The sequence below is a fragment of the Mus musculus genome, chromosome X (assembly GCF_000001635.26).
Source record: "Mus musculus strain C57BL/6J chromosome X, GRCm38.p6 C57BL/6J".
In the NCBI taxonomy this organism is placed as follows: Eukaryota; Metazoa; Chordata; class Mammalia; order Rodentia; family Muridae; genus Mus; species Mus musculus.
The window spans coordinates 102,844,661-102,860,489 of NC_000086.7; the positions used below are offsets into that span (position 1 = coordinate 102,844,661).

At 47.0% G+C, this 15,829-nt stretch overlaps 2 protein-coding genes across 10 annotated transcripts in view; both read right to left on the minus strand.

Moving 5' to 3' along the window:
* Positions 1-2,970: 2,970 nt before the first annotated feature.
* On the minus strand, positions 2,971-12,547 carry Dmrtc1c2 (DMRT-like family C1c2). Of its 8 annotated transcripts, NM_001142690.2 has the most exons (9): positions 9,765-9,956; positions 9,474-9,663; positions 8,046-8,219; positions 7,751-7,902; positions 7,370-7,428; positions 6,912-7,048; positions 5,972-6,035; positions 5,655-5,784; positions 2,971-3,491 (listed from the first exon to the last, which is right to left on the minus strand). In NM_001142690.2, the coding sequence occupies exons 2-8, from the start codon at positions 9,476-9,478 to the stop codon at positions 5,659-5,661; spliced, it is 717 nt and encodes a 238-aa protein (NP_001136162.1). In that variant the 5' UTR covers positions 9,479-9,663; positions 9,765-9,956; the 3' UTR covers positions 2,971-3,491; positions 5,655-5,658. The 8 variants fall into 8 exon arrangements, with proteins under 8 accessions (NP_001136162.1, XP_006528322.1, XP_006528319.1 ...); XM_006528259.3 differs by lacking the exons at positions 9,474-9,663; positions 9,765-9,956 and adding an exon at positions 12,502-12,547; XM_006528256.4 differs by lacking the exon at positions 9,474-9,663 and having other exon boundaries at positions 9,765-9,948.
* A 1,978-nt stretch (positions 12,548-14,525) lies between these two features.
* 1700031F05Rik (RIKEN cDNA 1700031F05 gene) overlaps positions 14,526-15,829 on the minus strand; it is a 7,168-nt gene continuing 5,864 nt past the window's right edge. The window contains exon 7 of one of the 2 annotated variants that reach the window (XM_006528312.3): positions 14,526-15,097. In XM_006528312.3, coding sequence (XP_006528375.1) covers positions 15,081-15,097 — 17 coding nt within the window. In that variant the 3' untranslated portion in view covers positions 14,526-15,080. The remainder of the gene's footprint in view (positions 15,098-15,829) is intronic. The other variant, NM_028496.1, reaches the window with a different exon arrangement.

A 15,829-nucleotide genomic window follows, 5' to 3' on the forward strand; every position in this document is an offset into this window, starting at 1 on the left:
CAGAATAAAAGAAGGAGAGCTGGAAGCAAGGAAGAGAAGGAGACAGGTAGGTAGGGGGAAAAAGTAGGTAGGCTGGGAGGATGAAGGGTTGGAGGAAAGGCGAAAGTGATTACAGAGAGGGAAAGCCAAAAAGGGAAAAAAAGAGCATTTCATCTAAAAATGTTGGTGAGACTTTACTAAAAGCAGCAACAACTCAAAAGAAGCCCCTCAATGGCAGTCCTTATTAGACTGCCTTCTGGGAGCCGAGAATACCCTGCAAAAACAACACAAAATTGTTTTTTAATGAACTCAGAGGCAGAGAAAAGCCTCAAACTTATGTGTGCATCACCTAGTACAATGAGATTTAATACGGTGCCTGAATTAAGGAGCAGTGCATCAGTTGAGTCATGTGCGTTTCTGTAAGTCAGCTGCAAGTGAATCATCCAACATCTCTCCCCACTGCCAAGCAGATATCAGACACAAGGGCAACAAGGCTCTAGGGTGTTCTGGGATTATAGAAAAACGACACACAGTGCAACGGGTAGGAAGGTACAAACCATGAAACCAGAAGCAAATGCAGAAACAACCAAACTGTCAGCTCCATGTAAAGGGAGAGAGACATGCCGAGCTGAGCACTAGGAAGGCCTGGTATCCCGTGGATAGCTGGTTTTCTGATAGGCAATGTCCCGAATCAATGATAACCCAATCCAAACTGGTTTTAAACCGAGTTTACTGAGGAACTGGCATGCAGATTCTCACATATACATGGAAGGACAAAAGACAAGGGACAGGCGACTTACATGTGGGTCTGAGAAACAAGATTCACAGATGTTGCCTAGCAGAAACCATGTCCGTCTTGCTTTGGAGTGACAAAAATAAAGATAAAAAAAGAAAATAATAAATCAATAAATAAGGAAAGAAAAATAAAATAACGGAATGTAGATCTGTGAGAGAAAGTGAGAGACTTTTTATCCCTGAGATAGAAAAGAAAAGTCAGAGCCAGTCTCCAAAAGATGGAACACAGTGTTCCCAGAAATTGGCAAGTGTTCTGTGGGGTTTAAGATGGCTGCTGAATGAGACAACACGATGTGAGGATGGAGGGTGGTCCATGCCGAACTGGGTCGCTTGTTTCTGAAAGGACACATTAGATCCTAGCAAGTAGATGTAGGTGAGAGTGTGTGCACCGTGCACCCCGCACCCCACACCATGTCGCCTCCAAATGGAGGCCGGTTGCGGAACCACCACGGGAGGATCCAAAGCTCAGTCTGTCCCTCAGTGCAGGCAGGACCATTTCGGTGAGCACCAGTAGACAGGAAAGGCCTCCCTCCAGGAGTCACACCCTGAGTTTGGGAGACTTGAATAAACCATTCTGAACAACATACAGATCATACAGACAGAAACTAAAGAGAGAAAAGTTGGATCTATCTGATGTTATAAATCAAAAGGACCTATGATATAAAAAGGATATCCTCAGATCATTATATCCAAACACAAAATAATACACCTTCTCCTCAGCACCTCATGGAACTTTCTCCAAAACTGACCCTATACTGGAACACCAACAAAGACTCAACAGATACAAGAAAATGGAAATAACACCCTGCATCCTATCTGATCACCACTGGTATCAACAGAAACAACATAAAGCTTACAAACTTGTGGAAATGGAACAACTCTCTACTGACTGAAAAATGGGTCAAGGCAGAAATGAAGAAAGAAAACAAAGACTTTCTAGAACTGAATAAGAATGTATAACCAACATACCCAACCTAATGGGACACACTGAGAGCGGTTCTAAGAGGCAAGTTCATGACATTAAGTACCTATATTAAAAAACAAAATCTAAGTACACGGGTGAGATCTTACACCTGAAAGTGGATGGAGAAAGAAATCAGAGAATCAAAACACATAGAGCCTTTACCCATACTTTCTAGTGTCTTTGGTACAGGAAGGTACTCTCCATGACACCAAAGGAGAAACGTAAACACTAACCCAGCCACAGACCCTTTGATCTGTAAGAGTGTCCTGCCTGCAAGATATGCTAGGACAATGGTGGCACAGATCTTGTGGAAGTAACCAACCAATATCTGATTTGACTTAAGGCTGACTCCTCGAGATGGAACCCATACTGGATACTGCTTGGGCGAAAAGAGCCTGAGATTATATAGCCTAGGGACCTAGGGGGAATCCAAATACTATTGCCATATGTGTGTGTGTGTGTGTGTGTGTGTGTGTGTGTGTGTGTGTGTGTGTGTGTATGGACTCCTAGTTACATTTAGCTATACTCATAGGTCAGTGAGTTCCTTGTCCATCATCAGAGAAGCTTCCTCCTGCAGCAAATGGGAACAAGTACAGAGACCCACATCTAGACATTATCCACAGCATGAGAGACCCTGGGACACTCAGATGTAAATGGGCTGTCTTTATCTATTTCCTCCTTTTAGAGCTCAGGGCACTGTGCTTAAAAGGAGGCAAAAAGAGTGTAAGAGACAGAGGTACTGTACACACCAAGAAAACAAGGTCCTCTAAACCAACATGATTCTTCAGAAACCCTCAATTGGGGCTGCATAGGCAAAATGTTGAGTTGACAATATGGGCTTTATATAGTCGTTTGGAATTGATTAATGAACTGTACTTTACAAGACAAAAGTACCACTAAAGTGAAACTTTTGCTTTACAAGAATAATTGATGCTGGTCAGATGGGGCTGAAAAAGCACCTGTGACCAAGGGGAGCAGCCTCACAGAGGTGAAATCTTCTGGGATTATTTCCTCAGGACCAGCTCACCGAAGCTGTGGTCCAGAGGATGCCAAGGCTAAATTTCATGCTGACAGTCCAGCTTGGTAAGGTGTAAGAGTCTCCATTGTGGTACAGGTTTTGAATACATGAAGGAGTGAGGTAGCGTGGTTAAGGTTTGGAACATGTGGCAGGTTCAGAGTCCCAGAAGAGAGACCACTGGGGAAGGTGTAGCCAGTTACAGTGAAGACCTGGGCAGTGTCTCCTACCAATGCTTTATTATTTGTTCAAATATACAAGCCTAGACACAAGTTGAAACTTCTCCACATACAAGTACAGGGGTGCCTGGGCACATATGCAATCACAGAACAAATGCAAACAATGGTATACTAACCCACTCAGAGCCCCACCGACAGACTGGTCACATTAAATTGCACAGTGCTATCCACAGAAGATACATTGAATAGCATCAGCTTCCAAAGGAATAAGGGATGGGGGTACAAGAACATACTATGCAAGCTAAGGAACAGATCTACATTATGAGAAGAGTCTGAAAGCTTATTAAATGCCCGAAGGCTTACAAAGCACATTTAAGCATTTCAGACAGGAACCACACATAACATCAACTCAGTGCTTGAAGAAGTCCGCACCCCCCACCTCTGGGCCCTTAAGTCCAAGAAGAAGGTGCACTCAACAGGAAGTGAAGTGGAGCTGGCCAGTGGATCTGAATCACACGGATGGGCGGGGAGGCTTCACTGCTCCAACTTCAAGCAAGACCTGAAGGCAGAAAGGATGGTATGAGGACCAACTAATGACCACGAGTCCCTTTCCCAACTCTCCCCCATGTCTTTGTCTCCCACAAGTGAACATCTGTCACTGAGACCAGTGGACAGACCTATTCCTGTCGGAATTCCTTGCCTCCAGCCTCACCTTCCCTCATTCCTCTATCATCCACACAAACCTACTGTGGTGATGAAGCTCATGATCTCTCAATATATCCTTCCCGATTTCAGGAAAGTTCCTTGATCTTCCACTACCTGCTCCTCCTGGCCTAGTCCCACACTGGGGGAGGGGGGGGAGTGCCCGTGCACTGTCATGTGTGCTTATACACCAGTGTTTGTGAGTATGTGCAGGTATGTGAAAGTCAGAAGACAACCTCAGGTGTCAGTCTTTCCCTTATTGTTTGAGTGTTGTTTTGGGCCCTTTTTGAGAGCTCTAAAAGAAACATGATGGTTTAACTGTGGATATCAAAACCTTTTAATATTTTCTGTCTGTCGCTCCTAAACATGTTGTAAAATGTTTGACTTTAAAAACTATTGTTTGAGCTGCTGAGTTGAGGCTTGTGAAAAATTGTCAGATGAATTTTGGTTTGGGATTTGTACAGTCATTCTAACAATTTCGGAAATGACCCTGAGCGTACTTCTGCCATCTTGTACTATGTATTTATTTGGAGCAGCACCCTTGGAACTGGAAGTATAAACAGAAGGACAGATCAACCCTGAGAAGCAAGGAAGATGCTTCATGCTCCTCAGTGCCAAACCTTTAGTCAAGATCTAACTCTTGCAGTAAAAACAAACAAACACATGCTGTTCCTTGTCATGCACAGTTTTTTCTTTAATAAATGGTAAAGTTACATGTATACCAAAGACTTGTATTAAAGTAAGTTTCTTTACAGTTTATTATCTGTACATTAAGAAGCCCTGGCCTGGGATTCATCTCCCGCCCTTGCCAGACCCCTGTGATCAGCCACCTCCCAAGCTTCATTCTGCCTGTTGTGTTCCAGCAGTTCTTTCCAGGGTGGCTTCCTCCTATATACCCTAGGCCCTATCTGTCTCTGTGCACAACAAGGTCCAGCATTGCTGCCCAGACACACTAGAAGTTTAATTCCCTCCTCAGCTCATAAACACTTGCCCTGGGTCATTTGAGATCTGGTTGCAAAATACACCTCATGAGAGAATCCAGGCTGAACATCTGAATTGAAATCGCCCTAAGATCGGGCTCTAAACCTCATTCTAAATCTCTCTGTCTTCCCCAGACCATCACAGTGTGTAGTGGGTTGGCTGGATGCTGCTTGTATTCTAATGCTCGTACAGGGCCTCCAAGACCTGGTTGTCCCAGAGAGGAGAGAATCTGCAAGTCGAACCAAGTGACACTGCGTGACCTTGCCCCCAAGTTATTTCTGATTGGCAAATGAAGTTGCCATGCCAACAGCCAATAGCTGGGCAGAAGAGACATAGGTGGGGTTTAGGATTCCTGGACTTGGGAGTTGGAGGAGAACCATGAGGAGGAGAAGAAGGTGAAGGAGGAAGGAGAAGCCGTCATGTGTTAAGAGTGAGTGTCATGAAATCGTGGCCATGAGGGCTGGTCAATTAGAGCTAAGAGCAGCCCAGATAAAACGTAGTAATAACTCGGGGTTATCAACAGGACAGGAAAGTAGACTCTCTAATAGGCTAGGGGGTAGATATCTGTCCAATTCTTATGCTGTTTAAGGCTTCTTGTAAATATAAAGGTTGTGTGTGTCTTTTGTCTGGGAACTAAATGGTCAAAGGCAGGGTAGAAACTCCACAACAACAGTGAGCAATAGACTGGGAACACGGGGCTGGGTGGGGAATCAGGGTGCCCGGTTCTATTTCTTGCACTTGATATGCGGCCTGCCCTAGAGCAAGTCCCTGCAACTCCCCGGGGGCCTCAGACTCCTTCTCTTTTGATGTCATGGCGACTAGCCAATTACTGCTAGGCTAAAACTTGAGATGCTTAGCATTCTCTGAATAAGCCTCCAAGTGCCCTCTCTGAAGTCAGCCTCAGAAGACTGGTGTACCCAGTCCCGAAGTCATTCCAAGCACAAACTAGCCCCATGTACCCAGCCATGACCAACTTACCACAGAGCTTCCCATCTCCCAACTACCTCCATCCCTTGCTCCTTTTCAAGAAGTCAGCTACCTGTTTAGCTGTGGGTCTGGTGCCAGGTCCAAGAAGAGTTCTTCAGAGTCATCAGGGCCTCAGCAGCCTCCAGTATTTCCTGACACTCTAAGGAGGCAGGAACCGAGGCCTGGTCAGAGGCACCGGAGCCCTGCAAAGAAACAGGTGTGAGGAGACCAGGAGCTGTGCATCCAACACCTCTTCTCAGAAGCACAAATGCCCGCTCAGTACCCAGCGGCCTCCAGGGCCCACTCTCAATGACCCGACGGTCTGCCCTACACATCAACTTAGCTCCTCCCACCCACGTTTCCAGAACCCTCCTGCTTCTCTGTGGGGACCTGTGACTCCAGTGGATGGTGGTGATCGGTGGAGGTACGTGGCAGGAGGACCATACTTGAGCATCTGGAAACAAGAGGTAGTAAGGGAATTAAACACTTGGGTGGGTAGGTAGCACCTGCAGAGGGAGACTGACAGGGTTTTGCAATACCAGAAGGTGGGCATTCAAAGGACTGTGGAGACCTTAGGCCCTGTGGCTTGGACATGCCCGTTGTCCCGCACAGTCTGTTTTCCTTTAAACAACTCCCTCCCCGGCAACACAACTTTTTTCCTGAGAAATTAATCCATACAAGTGTTTGTTTTCCTTTTTAATTCTCTCCCAGATATGCAGTGAAGAATGTATCGGGAAACAACGGGTATCTGCATTTTAATATACTGCAAAGTCCCTAAAGAGATACAGTGACCTTCCATTTCCAGGGACTGGTTCTTGCCAGCACTTTGCCAGGCCACCACGGATCATGAGGGACAAGCCCGGAGCACTTCTAGGAGGCTTTCTTTGTTGACCTCTGGACTTTGCCCTGGGCCTCCCTGGCCCTGTCCACCATGACCCTAGGTTTCATCAGGACCCTCCCATTGCACTCATCTGCTGTGTGTAGAGAAACAGTGCCCACGTGTTGAAGGCCCACTATGTAGCAGCAGGCCTTCGTGCTGGTGCTTTTAACAACGTGGCAGGTATAGAGTGCTCTTGCCAAAATGACCTCTAGAAAATGGATACTTGAAAAAAATAAAGTCACTTGTACCAAGTCTCTGGAGTGGGAACGGCCAAAGCTGGAGAGGCCCTCTGTCCTTGCCCCTCAGTCTGACCTGCAGCCTTCTCCTCCCACCTCCACTTGTCCTCCTCCCTCCGAACATCCCCCTCCTCCTGCTCCTGTGGCAGTAAGCCCATGTCCTGACTCACAGAGACACAAGACACAGTCAACTGCAAGGTCCCTTTCTACTCACGGGTTGGACTCAGCAAAAGCCCCGTGAATCTCCGTGGAAGGAGGAGCCACCAACTGCTGCTCTGGGGGCACTGACATGTAAGGCAGAGGTGAAAGTGCTGGGGGCCAGCAATACACTTGAGACCCGTGGGGGCTCTCCTGAGGAGACAGAGAGCGAAGGTAGGGGATTGGCTTCCAGGCCGGCCCAGGAAGAGAGGAGGGATGGGCAAATGATAGTCTGATGGCAGGAATCTAGAATGTCAGGGCTCTGAGGACCTCTCCAGACCCCCTCCCCTCCAGTCTCGTGCTCAACTGCTGCTGAGAAGACTTAGGCTCAAGAGGAAGTGCCATTTGCCAATGTCCGCACAAGACAATGTGCTGACCTGTCAGAGGTGAGAGCCCTGACTTGAAGACACAGTTAAAAGGGGTCTTAACAGTAACTGGTGGGAGCCTCCCACTCTAGCAACAGATTCTCCTTACCTCCTGGGGGCTTGCTTGAGGCAGGTCTTCAGGCTGGGACACAGGGTTCTCCTTTGCAGCTGTAAAAGACCAAGAATTCTTTCCCACTCGGCTGCCCAACAGCCTCATCTGAAGACACTCAACACCATTTTGAGGACTTCCCACCTTAAACCTTTTTGAATGCACCCCTTCCCAGATCTCTGCCTCCTGCAAACAAGTGCTGTCTACCATTGATAGGATGTTTTGGGTTTTATTTTTAACCCCTACCTGGGCCCACTGAGGTCCAGGCTACCCTTGCCCATGGTCCCACTGCAATTCTGTGGCAGAGCTGGTCACAGGGTTACTCATGCCTTGCTTCTCTCCAACCAAACTCAGGCTCCCTCCCCAGCCAGTGACACTCACGGCGACCTCTTCCTTTGGTAGGGGTCTTCTTGGCCTGATCGAAGGGTTTGCGGGGGAGAGTCGTTCTTGGTAGTCGAATCTGGCGTCTCTTTCCTCGTGCACTATACCCCTTTTGCTCAGAACCCACAGCCAGCAGGGCCTCGCCGTGGTCCCTTCAATAGGGGTTTGAAGGACTCCTGCTAGTCATGTGCAAAGGGAACCTGACCCCCTCACCCTCCAGGACACCATACTCAAAAGGATGCAGCCCAACTGGGACACCAGCAGACCGAGAGAGTGGGAAGAATGGGTTTCCAACCTGACTTGGGTCCGGGTGCCACAACTGTGGCCTCTGCCAGGGTGATTTGCACGTCCTCTGAGGATAGGTTCCATTACAGGTGCTGCTGCTCCAGTCTTGTTCCCCATGTTACATTCCGAGGTGGAGGGCCGGCAGGAAACAGCTGCTTTGTCTTTTGGTCCCATGGTTCTTAGGCTGAGAGCAGAAACAACACTGTATCCCCATGGCCCTAAAGTAACTCTTCTTTCCTGAGCAGAACCAAAGGAATGAACAAAAACAAAGAACAAACAAACAAAAACCCAAACAAACAGAAACAAGACAATAAAACAGAAATCAAACAAACAATAATAAAATAATAAACAAAAACAAAAAGCAACAAAAAACAAAACAAAACCCAATGAAACATACAAAGCAAAAACAACCCCTTCCCAGACACCAAACAAAACAAGCAAGCAAACAAGCAAAGAAAACTAGCTCTGGGAATGAGAATTTTCTCCAACATGGTCACCACCAGCATCAGGTTTATCCTCTCCTGGTTTTCTTCTGCCTTCATCTCCCATTTGTACTCACATAATCTCAGGTTCCTCGTGTTGTCTCAATCACCCAGTACCTCCCACCAACCGCCTCTTGGCACTGGCTCCATTACCCAATCGATCTGCTCAGACTCACTCCACACATCCCATTTCCAGGAGGAATACACCAGCAGCCTCGGGCCTGCCTGGACAATCACGAGACAGCCTGGACACTGGAAGACAACCTTCTTCCTCGTGCCTCACATTCCTTCTCTCCCCACATGGGAAAAATCATATGCACCAAGCACTCAGTAGTCTCAGGGACGACCGGTGCTCAGTTGTTTCTTTCACCACCACCCCTACCCCCATTCAAGTTTTCCTCACACCACAGACTTAATTATTCCCTTGCTCCGCCTTTCCACCGATTTCCTTTGTGTTCCCCACCTGCTAGCCTCCACTCCTCCACCCACGAAATCATATTGATCTTCTGAAGGCAGTGGACACTAGAATCATACCTAAAAACCTTCCACCCAAGAACCTGGGGTAGGGAGACCACGACTGAGGCCAACCGGGGCTAACTAGTGACAAGGTGGGCTTCCAACAAGCAGTTTGCTCATGAGATCCATCCGGATTTCTCTCAGTCATCTTTTTTTAATTTTTCAGATTTTCATTCTTCTTCTTCTTCCATTTCCTCCCTTCCCAGCTTTCTACACCTGACAGATGTTTGTTGACACCCATGTGGAATGGCGGCCCCTGACCTAGCCCAAAGGCAGACTATCCTGTGGGCTCAGCTTTCTGTTGCCTCACATGGCCCATTTTCATCCAACCCCCACATCTACTCCCCAGTTGTCCACCCATCTTCCAGAGTCATCGCAACCTTGTGACTGTTGGCACTGGGACAGGAATGGCTCCCTGGTCCTTCTCACCCTCTACCTGCCTCATCTGCTCTCTGGCGAGGCCCAGGCCCAGACCCGCAGGCAGCGGGGAGACGGTTGCTCCCTGAAGGGGCTGGGGCAGGGCCCGCGGGGACTGGACGGAGCCTGTGGAGGAGGCCAAAGTCCCAGGCGGGCTCGACGCGCCCTCCTCTGTCCCGTTTCCTATCACCAGCGGGCTTCCCTTGAGGAGGCCTAGAAATGAAGGAAACGGGCACTGGAGCAGGACAGAAGGAAGGAGAAAGGCTCAGGAGAAGATGGAGGTCACCTTCCTCGCGCCACCAGGGGTCAGTTACCCAGGACTCCAGCCCTTCAGAGTCAGCGCCCAAGCTGAGCCTCAAAAGAAGCAGCAGGCAGGCGGGCAGGCCAGCGGTTCTGGTGCTCTGGGCTCCTTGTGCCTTGGCCTTCGACTCCACTTCCTGCTTTGCCTCAGAGGCCCTGAGCTTCCTGCACTCGGCCCTCAGAAGGGCGTCCCTGGTGGCTGCTCTGAGACCCACTTCCGCCTACGCTGTGTCCTGGCTCCTGGAGGGAGGCCTTTCCTGTCTACTGGTGCTCACCGAAATGGTCCTGCCTGCACTGAGGGACAGACTGAGCTTTGGATCCTCCCGTGGTGGTTCCGCAACCGGCCTCCATTTGGAGGCGACATGGTGTGGGGTGCAGGGTGCACGGTGCACACACTCTCACTTACATCTACTTGCTAGGCTCTAATGTGTCCTTTCAGAAACAAGCGATCCAGTTCGGCATGGACCACCCTCCATCCTCACATCCTGTTGTCTCACTCAGCAGCCATCTTAAACCCCACAGAACACTTGCCAATGACTGGGAACACTGTGTTCCATCTTGTTGGAGACTGGCTCTGACTTTTCTATCTCAAGAATAAAAAGTCCCTCACATCTCTCACAGCTCTACATTCCGGGGTTTTTTTTTTTCTTTCCTTATTTATTGATTTATTATTTTCTATTTTTTTAATCTTTATTTTTGTCACTCCAAAGCAAGACAGACATGGTGTCTGCTAGGAAACAAGTGGAGGCAGCAAAATTGGCCAGATGCCCTCGTAGACCCCAGAGTATAGAGACAAGTTACTGTTGGGGATGAGTCTCCATATACTCGCTCCTTGTGCCTGACATCCTGCAGACGCTAGATACTACCATATTAGTTTAATTCTGGAGTGAGCTATTACTATCATTATGTCCCACTTTACTGGTGAGAAAATCAAAGCCTGGGTATCAAATAGGACTTCTGCTTACATGCTCAGTCTAGCCATTCTCTACAGTTCAGAAGGGGCAGTCAGGCATTCTAGGAAGTGTGTCAGTACTGGCACTTATTACAGAGTGATGCTTGTTTCATGCTCTGCAAATCAACTTTCTGGTGTAGACGTCAGGAAGATGGGAGTGCTCCCCGTCTCCTTCTAAAGTGCCCAAGTCCCTTTTTAGTAAAATCCCTGTCATCTAAGTTGGAGCCAAAGGAAAACATTTTTCCTTAAAAGCTTACCCACAGGATACTTTGTCTAAAACAGTACTGGATCCTTGACAATTCCGCACCTGGCAATTCCTCTAATAAGTACAGGCATTTATGTCTGGTACAACCTTTCCTCATTTCCTGGGGTTGGAAGCAGTACCATGTCAAGTACCTAAAATGCATTTTTTCCCATTGAGTACACATATATTCACTTGGAGATGTCTCCTCAAATTCACTGAGTCCCAACTGGTCTGGGGGTGGGGTTCCATAGCTAAACCACTTGAAAAGCAAGTAGGAGGATGTAAGTTTAACCACCTATATGCCACAGGTAAACAGGGCCTGGTGGCACGAGCTTCTAACTGCAAAACAGCCAATCTCTACTCCCCTTTGCCTGATTTTGTATTGTTTTGTTGGGGGGACTCTATGTTTGGGCTGTTAATTTATTTTTAGTGAATTTTTCTATAGGCTATACAGTGAACATAAATCTCCTTCCACTGAGTGAAAGTACAAACAGTCCCTCAGAATGTGCAGTGGTTCGTCTGTAACTTCAAATATGCACACATTCACGACATTTAGTGGGACATTGCATCAGCACTGAACACATACAGACTTTTGGGACCCATGTCCTTCACAACTTCCTAAATCCTTCTCTGAAAAACAGAACTTTTTTTTGTTTCTTTTTAATTTTTTTTTTTAATTTTTAAAGTCAACAGCATCCAGTATTCCCAGGCAGTCTCCCATTCAAGTAATGACCAGACCCCCTCTGATCAGATAGATTGAGCACATTCAGCCTAGGACTATAAGCACATTTGTGCACATAACTCATTCGTTTGTTTTCAAACATGTATTCAGGGCATTTGTCTATTTTCAAGTTAAGTAGTTTGGTGTTGTTCTTGTTCTTGCTGCTGCTGCTGCTGGTGCTGCTGCTGCTGCTATTGGTGCTGGTGCTGGTGCTGGTGGTGTTGTGATGTGGGCTCAGTTACATGTACATATATAATATGATCTATTACCGAATACATTGTCAGGAAATGTCTCCCTCTAGTGTAGACCTTGTCATGGCTCCTGGTTGATTATTCTCTTACTCACAATAGTACAGGATTCTCAGGTTCAAATGAAAACTATGCAGGCCTCTAACCATCATTGGCATCCAAACCCACCACCGTACAGTCAAAGACTGTTGCAGCAACAATTTCACCTGTACATTTCTATCCTCATATGTTTTCTGATACCTAAAACTGGGTAATTTGTGAATTAAAGACATTTATTTGGGCTTATGTCCAGGAGTCTATAAGACAAAGCATGGTCGGCAACCTCTGGATGGGGGCTGGTGCCACTTTTGCCACAGTTTAAAATGCAATTACAAAGGGACACAGATAGAAGGCACAAAGGCTCACTTCCCAGCAACCCACTCTGATAAGTTTGCCTATTTCTTTCTCCTCTCACTGAGCAATAATACAGGAGGCACAGAGCTTCAGAAACAAACAACAAACAACCAAACAACCAGGAATGGAAGCCACCCCCATGCCACAAACAAGAGGCAGGCCACAAGGGGGAGGCAATAGCATGGGAAAGAACCTCAGGCCTGGAGACTCTTGGTGACCTTGCTTTCTTTATGGTGGGCAGCACTGGCTCTGCGTTTCTTCAGAGCATCAGTAGAGGACTGTAGGTTTAGGACAAAACCATCTGATGGGGGGGGGGGAGACACTGTCTCCTCCCCAGGTTCACTGGAGCAGTCTTGGCAGGGCTAGAGCAGGTTCTTAGAGAGGCATCTCAGTGGTTGGTGCACTTATGACCACACAGAAGGACTGTGAGGCACTGCCCACAGCAACCATACTCCAGGGATTTTGCATTGGTACCTCTGACTTCTGATACCACAAGCTTATTTGGACCAGAACTGTCCAGCACAGTTCCCCAAACAAGGTATTACTGCTACATGTTGTGGTAGGCCGTGTGACCACAACTGAAGACAGTATTCCTTGGTTTCTGTAAAAGATGAAAATCATGTGGTTTGCCATGTATTGGGTGATGTTGACCAGCAGACAGTACCTTGTGATGGGATTTTCGTGGTGAGTTCTGTTGCTGACTTCCTCTTTGGCTAGATTTGGGGGTTTGCTTTTTGGTTAGTTTGGTTTGGTTTGGTTTCTGGGTTTGTTTGTTTTTTTTCTCTGAAAACCTTAGGTTCAGGAAGGTTTTGAGTCACCTCAGGGTCTGGTCTTCCTCTGATTATGTGAATCCTGCTGGACAGGTTTCCCACCTGTCCTCTGGATACTTTCCTGGTCAGGCCTGGCTCCTTGGGGTTTCTGTATTTTAGGTTTCTCCTCTTTCTTAGCTTCAGAGGAGGCCATACACGTTCTCACCTCTCACCTGGATGAGAGTCATCTTGCTTTATGCAAGATGTTTCGAGTAAAAAGCTCCCTACATTACTTAATTTTTCTCAAGAAGCCAGGACACATGTGCAGGAAGCTATTCGAGATGCAGAATCCCGAAACATCTGCCTTCTTATAAGTTAAAATGCTGTTGCCAGAGATAATTCCCCTCCCAATTCCTGCAAAGACTGGCGATTTTACTGGTTAATACACCATCCTGCAAACCTAGTCCTTTCTGCTTGTGGTCAAACAGCTCTTGCAGTCATTTCTGACGCACATTACCATATCATGACTTAACAATTTTTGTTTCTTGGGTTTCTGTGGCTTTTTGCTTCTTTGTTTGTTGTTTTGTTATTGTTGCTGTCCTTTCCTTAGTCATTTCAAAGAGGATGAAGCAGGTTCTGGGTGTCAGGGGGAAGCAAGCTTCTTTTCCATACCCTCCTCCTTTAAGCCAACTTAGACATAAAATTGTATTGGAAGATATGTATGTGTAAAGGCTAGCAGTTTCCAGGAACTTTGTAGAAGGATTGATTTCTTTGATAGGACTGTACTTGTTCATGAGACACACGGTTCCTTCTAAAATTGAGGTTAAAACACTTGTCTGTGTTGGGTGTAAACAAACGGCTGCAAAAACACAGTGCCAAACAACTTCTAAGCTGTGTGTGGTCAAAAGGTTTGCCGTTGTCACCCTAAAGTTGAAAAAGGTTTGCGTTTGGTGGTGTATAGCAGGGAAGTCTAGAATGATAATCAGTGTGCACATTGAAAACCCAGTGACATACATAGCTGTGCATTAGTGGAATGTGATTCTTGCCACCATATGATTAGAGTTGCAGAAGGCTACATCCTAAGAGCAAAAGCAATGTGTGGTTGCAAGTTTTGCAACACAGCCTCAGACACAGTACTAACAGCTCTGAGGATGTGTTACTAGACACCCAGGCAGGAATGATATGCTTTCTGCCCAAGTCTCAACTGACTCTGCTCACGCATGTAGTCAACACAGAAATGGCATGGCACAAGAAAAATCCCTTTTTGGAGGTCTCCCAGGCTCAAGTCAGTAAGCAAGGAAGGGGGCCATGCACGTCCAACAAAGCCTTCTACCCAAAGTCTACCTCTCTTGGTGCCTTAATAACTAACACACTGAATAAATTATTAGCCAGCTTAGCGCCTGAGAAAGAAAAGCTCTCTCCCCAATATCTGGCCTACATTTTCAAAGAAGCAGCCAATACTTCTAAATGCTTTACCACAGGGATACTTTATTCAGGCTCTCATGTCCAGTATCTGAGGCACGGGTGAGCATTCTGATGTATGTAAATGCATGGCTACACAAAAGATTAGCCACGTATGCAAACCATGATGAGACAAAAGAAAATAAAAAATAGAGAAGAAAAGAAATGCTGCCTTAGGAATAAGCTCAGAACATTGTGAACAGACAGTTCAAAATATGCTATGTGGTGCAGTATTAATGACACCCAGAAAGATCCAAGTCTTCCAAGAAAAAAAAATTAATGCAAGGTTGAGAGCACACAACCACAGTTAGAAAATTTTCCTAACCTCGCGCTAAGGTGTTGAAGACCCTACAATGCAAAAGCATGAAGGAGGAGTTTCTGATTTTGGCCAGGAACTACATTACAAGTTAAGAAACAGAAACAAAGCAGGCAGTCCTCCATGAGGCCACCTTTTTAGCTCTCTTAGTGACAGACTGAGGTGCGAACCTGATGACCAGTTGTCGGTCAGTGAAGCTGAGCTTGTGGCCTGAGGTGACAAGGACAGGCAGGATAGCCTCAGTCTTCACTCTCCATCAGGACCTGCAGACAGTAATGCAAAGGCCTTGTGAGATCACAGATATGTCCTTACATGGCTCTGCAGGGGTAATATTGTGTACCAAGCCAACTAAGATCTTCATTGTGACCAATGACCACACCTGATCCTACCTGAATTCCTTCTCTCTAATACTGGCTTCTACAACAGTCCCAGCCTTAAGTCTTATTTTTTCAAGCCCAGGGTCCCTGAGCACGATAAAGGACTCTCAGCCTGGAGTCTGTTATTCTTTCACCCTGGCAGGCACCAGATGTTCTGGCATAGCTTACATTCCCCACCGAGATAGACCCCTCTGAGAAGCAAGATTCCCGGCTCCACTCAGCATCCTTTGAACCAGGATATCCAACCAGAGTGGCTTGTCACTCACACAGTGCTACTCCTTGGCTGTTTTGACTCAGCAGCCTTCTTTCCAGCCTCCCTACCTATGAGATTCTCCCCATCAACTCACAAAGCCCTTCCTTGATGGAGACCTGAGATCTGCTTGTAAGATTCAGCCTGGGAAGGCTTCACCATTCCACATTCACATAGAGAATGCCTTGAGCTGGCATGGAGATCTCTCTCCATCCCAGACCCTTTTGCCCTGTGCTTCTCTGAGTCCTTCTCACTATGCTGAGGGCTGCTGCACACCTATGGGCTGGGAGTCATTTTACCTGGATCTCTCCATTTTCCTTCTACTTCATATGCTGCCCACCCTCCCACAATACTTTGCCAACTGGAGG

Bases quoted from the DNA above. Each gene is read 5' to 3' on its own strand.
- Dmrtc1c2 (XM_011247665.2), bottom strand. From the start codon at position 8,577: ATGAAGGCAGAAGAAAACCAGGAGAGGATAAACCTGATGCTGGTGGTG. The intron at 8,220-8,524 runs GTTGGAGAAAAT...TTCTGCTCTCAG, and splicing joins CTGATGCTGGTGGTGACCAT to CCTAAGAACCATGGGACCAA. The intron at 7,049-7,369 runs GTAAGGAGAATC...CTGTCTCCTCAG, and splicing joins CTCAAGCAAGCCCCCAGGAG to GAGAGCCCCCACGGGTCTCA.